The sequence below is a fragment of the Etheostoma spectabile genome, chromosome 16 (assembly GCF_008692095.1).
Source record: "Etheostoma spectabile isolate EspeVRDwgs_2016 chromosome 16, UIUC_Espe_1.0, whole genome shotgun sequence".
Lineage (NCBI taxonomy): Eukaryota > Metazoa > Chordata > Actinopteri > Perciformes > Percidae > Etheostoma > Etheostoma spectabile.
The window spans coordinates 16,284,644-16,292,972 of record NC_045748.1 but is presented as its reverse complement, the minus strand read 5'-3'; the positions used below and the strand labels follow the sequence as shown (position 1 = coordinate 16,292,972).

The 8,329-nt window shown below is 40.9% G+C and overlaps 1 protein-coding gene across 8 annotated transcripts in view; it reads left to right on the top strand.

Annotated features, from left to right (window-relative positions):
- ctif (CBP80/20-dependent translation initiation factor) overlaps nucleotides 1-8,329 on the top strand; it is a 53,490-nt gene that overhangs the window by 4,146 nt on the left and 41,015 nt on the right. For 7 of the 8 annotated variants that reach the window (XM_032539941.1, XM_032539945.1, XM_032539943.1 and 4 more), the window contains 2 exons: nucleotides 7,715-7,949; nucleotides 8,205-8,276. In XM_032539941.1, coding sequence (XP_032395832.1) covers nucleotides 7,773-7,949; nucleotides 8,205-8,276 — 249 coding nt within the window. In that variant the 5' untranslated portion in view covers nucleotides 7,715-7,772. Of the gene's footprint in view, nucleotides 1-6,477; nucleotides 6,498-7,714; nucleotides 7,950-8,204; nucleotides 8,277-8,329 lie in introns of those variants that run through there. The other variant, XM_032539942.1, reaches the window with a different exon arrangement.

Below are 8,329 nucleotides of genomic sequence, written 5' to 3'. Positions count from 1 at the left end.
CACTTCCTACGCATTCGTAAAAGTCATCTGTGTTTTAGGTTAAATCACCACAATGTCTTCCATAAAAACACATTTACTCACAGCAGCTTGTTACAGTGAATAGTATTGCTCTACTAGCTGAGTTTTATATGTGTACTGCCTACTCTTTGAGCTGTGCTAAAAAGGCTGGTATTGTGAAAGAGGAGTAAACACAAAGGAGTAATCCACAGTCACACATTTAAATAAAACTTTAGAAAGGTTCATTTTTCCACAGTGGCACTTCATTTTCCACACAGCCAACTTTCATGCATCCATATGCACATACAGTGGATATAAAATGTCTAAACACCCCTGTTAAAATGCCAGGTTTTTGTGATGTACAAAAATTAGATTACACGTGACAACAATCTCCCGTATTCTTCATACAAATGGACTTTGGGGTAGGGTCGCAAGATGGAAGCCTTTTCTTACTAAATAAAACACCCAAGCCCAGCTGAAGTTTGCAAAAAACAAACATCAAGTCTCCCAAAAGCATGTGGGGAAAATGTGTTATGGTCTGATGGAACCAAGTTTGAACTTTTTGGCCGTAATTCCGAAAAGATATGTTTGGCGCAAAAACAACACTGCACATCACCTAAAGAACACCATACCCACAGTGAAGCATGGTGGTGGCAGCATCATGCTTAGGGGCTGTTTTTCTTCAGCTGAAACTGGGACCTTAGTCAGGGTGGAAGGAATTAACAGTTCCAAATACCAGGCAATTTTGACACAAGACCTTGTGACTTCCGTTAGAAAGCTGAAAATGAAGAGGAAGTTCACCTCTCAGCCAACCGAAAGCACACATCCAAATCAACCTGAATTCTCCTTTTAAGAGGGCTGTGCACAGGAGATGTCCTCACAATATGACAGATTTGGAGCACTTTTCCAAAGAAGAGTGGGCAAATATTGCCACGTCAATATGAGCCATGCTTATAGACTCCTACCCAAAAAGACTGAGTGCTGTAATCAAATCAAAAGGTGCTTCAACAAAGTATTAGTTTAAGGGTGCAACCAGGTTATTGAATGTTTTTTATTTTTTATTTTCCCCCTCAAAGATTTGATTTTTTTTCAATTGAATTGTTCAGGTTATAGGTCACATTAAAGGTGGAAAAGGTTTTTTACATCACAAAAACCTGGCATTTTAACAGGGGCGTGTAGACTTTTTATATCCACTGTAGTGTACATTATATAAACAAAGTCACAGCAGCTCTTTTCTCTCTCACTTTTTGCAAATAATCACAATTGTGCAGCAACATTTTTGGTTCTCCATCTAACCTCTCAAAAATAGACTGTGCGAAATTATATTTAAATCCCAAGTGTGAGTTTGTTAAGCCAGCCAGTTCGTAGTAGACCAGATTAGGCGAATTAGCAGCTCTCGCTGCATGTGGTGAGAACATTGACTTGGACTGCCACTGGGGAGACTAGGTCTCATGTCCTGCTCTGTTTGGGTTGTGTGGATTACGGTTCTTACTATTTGGTTGTTGTGTAACCATATCAAAGGCTGCAATTCACTGGTAGCTCAGTGCTTGTTTTACTATGCTGTGATCATACAACCAGCATGATTTGTTAGGAGACCACTGTGGACCGCTTAGGGATAATTATTTACATAGTTGTAATGCTTTATGTTGCAGTTTCATGCAAATAAGTAAGGAATTTTGGAATATTCTTCTGATATCATACTGTAATCAGTACATTTTGAGAAATAAGTGTGATCCAATTAGGGTTGCACTTGTTTCAGTAATTTAAAATCCACTAAGAAACACTAGAAGAGAAAAAGGGAAGCTTATCCTTTATGGAGCAAAAAGCCAATAATAAGTAAAGTCCAAGAAAAGTGCTGGACATTGCTGCACCACTTGGTGAACACCTCTCATTCAGTGGTCCTGGGAATGTATAAATTCACCATATTACTATGCCTTCTGAACTACACTGTTTAGTTTAAAAGTAAAGATAACTTCATCTTTTAAAAGTTTTTCCCTTTTACATGCATGTATCAGACAAGATCAGTTGAGCAGGGAGGGACATTGCACAATATATCATGATCACAATTGTTTTGTATGTAATCAATCTACTGTCTGGTGATTTATCCTATCAAGTGTGGCATTTGTCTTTTCCTCTCAAACAAAGAAATAGTGTGCTGTCCAGTGCCATGCTGTGTCTGTCTGGCCAATTCAGTATCCGTTTGGATGGCGTTGGGCTCCGAGCAGTCTTCAGCTTGGTTTTACTGTAATACATGCTGCTTTGCATTTTACTGTCTGGGTCTTTCTTTGCTGGTGGCCTGTAGTGTCACTGGCTGTGACAGGTATCCTAGTTTTATTCCATCGTTCATTTGACTCTTTTACTTTCTCAGTATTTCCTTTGCCCCGTTTTCTGACTTCTGAATCCCTGCTCACATCTCTTAATAGTTCAGCCGCTCAAATACACACAGCTGCCAGTTTCTTAAGTACACAGATCTAAAACTAATACAACAGCCTTGTAATAAATCCTGTCATGACATAGGGCTGGGCAATACGGAGAAAGTGAAATATCACAATATTTTTGACCCAATACCAATGTTGATATTGTAGGTTTGACAATTGGTGCTTTCACAAAATATTTTTACAGTTAGAATTTTGATATATAATCATCAGTAATGTGGATTTAATGACTATGTGGATGAAGGCAAATAATAGAACAGCTTGAACTGTCTGGTTTTGTTGACACAAAATGACAATTTTACTGTAATGTAGCTTGTAAATTCAGGAAGAGACGACACTTGTCACATTACAATATCCAAAATATAAGACAATCTAGTCTCATATCACAATATCGATATAATATTGATATATTGCCCATTCCTATCATGAAGTGTATAATGTTTAGTCTTTGTTGAAACCGTTATAGAGAAGTGATAACTAATAATTGTATGGTCATTATGGCTGCTATAGTTTAATTACACTGAGTGCATCTTACTACAACGTATGTAAGGTTTTACCATTTGATTTAATGAGCATGGAGAAGATGAGATGGTGTTGCCTGAACAAGAAATTTTAGAAGAATGGAAGTAAACCTTGGAAGTGTGTTGGAAACTGTGTTGCCAGTTCTTTTAGCCATAGGAGCCCAACAATGAAGCTAAAAGTGGGAGGCAGTTTGTTGGAACAGCTGGTAGAATTGAGGGAGGGAGAGCAAAAGGGTGGAGACAGGAAGGAGCAGGGGAAAGTCAGGATATGTTGGACTGAAAGATTTAGTTTGAGAAGGGGAAGGAGCGTGGGGTACAGACAAAGATTGAAGGGGTGGGGGGGGGTCTCATAATCTCCCATGTGACTACAGACAGGCCAATGCTACAACCCACATGAACATTTTTTTCAGTGCAATCAATCAATGCCCACTGCAACAAACTGCTTCCTCAAATACAACCATCATGACCGACTCTCTTTCTTGGTCAGCACTAAATATTTTATATACACACACACACTCTTCTTCCTTATTAAAAAACCTGGCATCCAAAATACCCACAACGCAACTGGACTGCTGACCGTATGGTCAGAGATTCGGGTGTGTTTTATGCTAGTAGCTACATTAGGCTAGACTCCAGCAGAGATGAGGAGCGGGCTACAGGGGTCTGGTAACCTCACGTCTTTCTAGCTCCTCACCCCCGGATTGTTTTCATTTTCAAACTTCTGTCCCATTCACACAAACTAAAGTTATGCAACTTAAAGGGCTTTATTCAACTTTTCTACACATGCTTTAGTACCCCCAAGACCTGTAAAAAGGCTTTGGTGTGTTAAAGTGGCGCACAATAATCAAGAGATCAGTCAATAATGAAAATAATTGTTTATTTGCAGCCCTAACTCATTCTATGTGTGAGTGTTGTGGTCTAAACTCAGAATTAATTTGGGACTATTGCTAAATGAAAAGGCAAACCGTTTTTATGAATGTTTATGCTTCACATCATCATTTGCATCAGTGCCTTTTGTAATGTGGGAGCCCATATCATTGCTTTGTTTAAAGTCTTGTGTATGTGAGATGCCTTGCGATGCTATTTGTACTCCTGACCTTGCAGAGCCAGTTTCTCTGTTCAGTGAGAGAGCAGAAATCCACCAGCCTGCTATCTATCTATGTTTGTTTTTCACATGCATTCTTAATACAGCAGTCTTTTCTATGCATGGGTGAGAGTAAACCTTTGCATTAGTCACAACCACAACCTCTGCCTCTCTCTTGCACCCTACAGGGATGAGAGTAGTTTGTGTTGTTGATTCTCAAATGAACACATTTGTGCCACCTTAGGAATATTGTGTTACAGGTTTTGTGATTTGTTGGTCTTGCGATAAGCACATAAACTACTATGAAAATAATCACAAAGATGCAGAAATACAAATAAATCATAGCTACAAAAAGAGGGAGAACTCGATGAGTTGTATCAACAGATGGGTCAATAGCTATTGGCAGCCGCTTCCCCTCGGGCAGTAATTCTATACTACATGTCAAGGACAAGAGTAGGACATCTGACTGAGCTGCAACCACTACCAAAATGCATTGAACCTAGTGTTGCAAACACCCATACTACAATTACTGAATGCTTCTCTGTTCATTTAAACTGTGTAGTAGTTAATGAAGCTCTTCTATATTTCAGAACAGTTGAAATTATGAACGTAGATAAAAATACAAGACCAATGCCCCTACAACCTTGCCTCACACATATAATTTGGTGTGGACAAAATATTAAAATCTCAATTCAAAACAACTCCACCACTAACTGCAGCCTCAGATATGAGATTACTGTTATCAACACCCCAGCAAGTCAAATGAATAAAGTAATAAATGAAGTAAAATGACAGGGCAAGTCTGATAGTCAGGCTAGACCAACACAAGTGGCATGATCTGAACATAGCTTTTTTTTGTACAGAAATAGTCTGGTTTTTGGTACAGTGCTTGGTCTAGCAGGAATAGGACACAAACACTTTTCTAATGCTCTCAAATCACCATGAACATTGAAATGCAATTTATATTTTTGTAAAGTATGCCTGTAAATATATCTATTTATATGAGGCAACAGTAGGAATAAGTAAGTAGTGCAAATGTAAGTGCTTACACTTGTATGTGTGTGCCTATACATGTACAGCATGTGCAAACACATCTACAGTAGCCTATGAGGGTCATGCATTAAATGTGATGTAAGCTGTCGTAATTTCCTGAGGGTAAGAAATGTCTGCAAGGCAGCTGGTCCCAGCGCTGATGCCTCTTTAGCCTTCTGGCTGCAAATCAATCAATTTCAACTCAAACATCCATGAAGACTCAACTCAACATCCTGCTGGAAACTGACAAAGGCACAGAGGTCATCCAGCTTGCTGTCTGACACATGCACACCGGCTAGCAGGATGTCCAGGAGAGAAGTTGCATTCCGTGTTCAATTCCTCCATGCTTGCCTAGGTGCCCCCTCTGATGTCAAGATGGAAATGGATGTAGAGATGGTCTTGCTAGTCCACGTAGTCAGGATTGTAGCCTTAGGTCGTAACTAAAAACCAGCTTCATGTTTTCCTCTGTGTTAACTCTGATGTTTACATTTGAAAACCTTAACAGGTGACTGGTGAGTCCCCTTCTGTGATGAGGGACTTGTAGTCATGAGATGTTTACATTTGAAAACTTAACCGGCCTGCTGGATAGCTAGCCCAGGTTAGCAGAGTTGGCGGAAGACACAAGTTGATCTCCCAGTCGTGATGAGTGGCTCATAGCCAAATGCCATCACTGTTCAACGTCACGCACATAAACTAATGTTTGTAAAACATCACCAGGCTAATTAAAGTATCAATGTACGAATGGATTATACTACTCATACTACAGTAGGTCAGATTAGGACATACTGACACAGCTACATAGCATGCAGAGATTAAAGAATTAGTCCTAAATGTACAAAAACAAAAGCAGCAGGTAGTGACGTGTACAGAGACTCACCATCCTTAAGCAAGAGGGTCAGGTTCCGGTTCCAGTCTCTTACTCAACAGGGGTGCTGTCCTGTGGTTGGCCCTGAGGTCTGATCCTCTAATTGGCCATTTCCCTCTTGGTAATACTTGTCAACTCAGAAATAGAGGAAAAAAAGATGAATTATTGTCTTGTATGTTGAAATAGTTGGTGTAATCTCAGTCTTTACTGTGGTTGTTGTTTAATAAATTACTACACAGTGCAGCAGTAGGTGAGTTGAGATGTGATGTATAATAGACTAAAGAGTCTTTAGGATAAAGCAATCCTAATGGAATTAGGTAGCCCCGTAGCCCAGAACCAAAACAATAGGTTTAAACTTTGTGTGACTGACTGGTCACTGCAAATGCACAGGTTTCCCCAGTGAGCCCCCAGGGCTCAGCAGATACCATTCTGCGTGCCCCATGGAAATAAATCCTATTTGCATGGCTGGTGGTGTAAAGGAGCTTAGTAGCAATAGACAGCCAGGCAGAAAGCTGTACACTAACAGAAGACAGACAGCAAGGAAGAGGTGGAAAAACAAAGAGGTAAATGAACATGGAGAGGTGAATGAATGCTGCCGCCAGAGAGAGTTTGGACAAAGAAATTACCAGTGATGAATCAGAGGTTTTTCGAAAGGTGGCTTTGATGCAATCGGATTGAAACAACAACAACGTGGGCCTGCTGTAGTGGCCACACTAGGGCAATCTTGCTGTTGGACACTGTGGAAACAAGGAGTGCATACATGTAGATGTTTGTTGACAGCAGTGAGGTTATGTGCCTTCTTTGAGTGTTGGGAAGTTGAGGGGGATCAAGGTGAGAGAAATGCAAATCGTGATTGCTGGTACTACTTAGTGCTTATTCTCATTTTAAAATATACCTGTCATATTTTCTTACAGCCAAAGGAGATCTTTTCAAATTTTTATTTTTTATTCAGCCAGCAGTCTAAAAACCCAAAGAAAATTCAGTTTGCTGTTATAAATGGTAAACAAAAGTATAACATCATCAAATTTCCGAAGCTGGAACTGGAGAATATGTTTCTGGTGTATAATATGGTGTTTTTGCACCAATAGTTAAAAGTTGCCAATACATTGTTGTCAATCAAGAAACTTGCACTATACTCAGCATGTTGTTGATATTCATGTTGTCGTTTTGATGTTGGTCTTATTATACACACAAGCCAGCCTTCTAATCCCAGGGCGTATGCAATAGATCAGGGGTCTCAAACTCAACTTACTTGGGGGCCGCTGAAAGTAGAGTCTGGGTTTGGCTGGGCCGCATCACGTAACCAAAAAAACAACAACTATTTCCTCCAAACAGGGCGCGGAACTGCCGGTGCTTTAAGCCCCTAGATCTGATATGGTTGGTGAATTTCACAACAACAGACATCACACTGTCAAACCTCAGGCATTTGCCGCAACGAGTACTTAGCTAGCTTGACAACCGTTACGCCGCTGTCAGGAGACTACTACGGTAGCCCATAAGTGACATGCGCAATGACAAAAAGTTTCAGAACGCGCGGGCCGCACTAACACTTAACTTTGATGTCAAGTAGGGGGCCACAAAATATCATCCCGCGGGCCGCAATTGGCCCCCGGGCCGCGAGTTTGAGACCCATGCAATAGATAGATAGATTGATTGATAGACAGACAGACAGACAGATAGACAGATAGATAGATGGATTATTAGCCCCACAACATTGAATCTTCTTGTTGAGTTTTTAGCTTACTCCTCTTTCTGTATCTTTCTCTTCCTCTATCCACAGGTCACTTTCCTCCTTCCCTTCCCCTCCTCCCCTTCCAACCGTCACAGCGCTGGTTGTCATGGAGAATTCTTCAGTGGCGTCTGCATCGTCTGAGGCTGGAAGCACACGCTCACAAGAGATTGAAGAGCTGGAGCGTTTCATCGACAGCTATGTGCTGGAGTACCAGGTGCAGGGGCTTCTGGGAGACAAGGCAGATGGAGACTTGGACTTGGACAATGATGGCAAGGTGCCACAGGTTAGAGCCTTATGTCATGAATGGATGACATTCTCTCATTAGTCCCGTATCTGTTAGCAGTAGTGGTTATTTGTTGTAGTGTCTCTGGTTTGGGTCTTCCAAAACGTGCTGGTGTTGTACAGCCTGCATCAAAACAGCTGCCTCTGTTGTGATTAATGTAGATGGAGACAAAAACACTGTTTGTTACCTTTACTTTACAACAAACACCCCTTTCAGAAATGATAGTACCTTCTTCCCACCATTTCTCTCCACCAGTGGACAGATGACTGTAACAACAAGAAAGATGGCAGCTGGACGTCTTCACGGGGGAGAGGCTCCACCAAGCTAGTAAGTGTGTGTGTGTGTGTGTGTGTGTGTGTGTGTGTGTGTGTGTGTGTGTG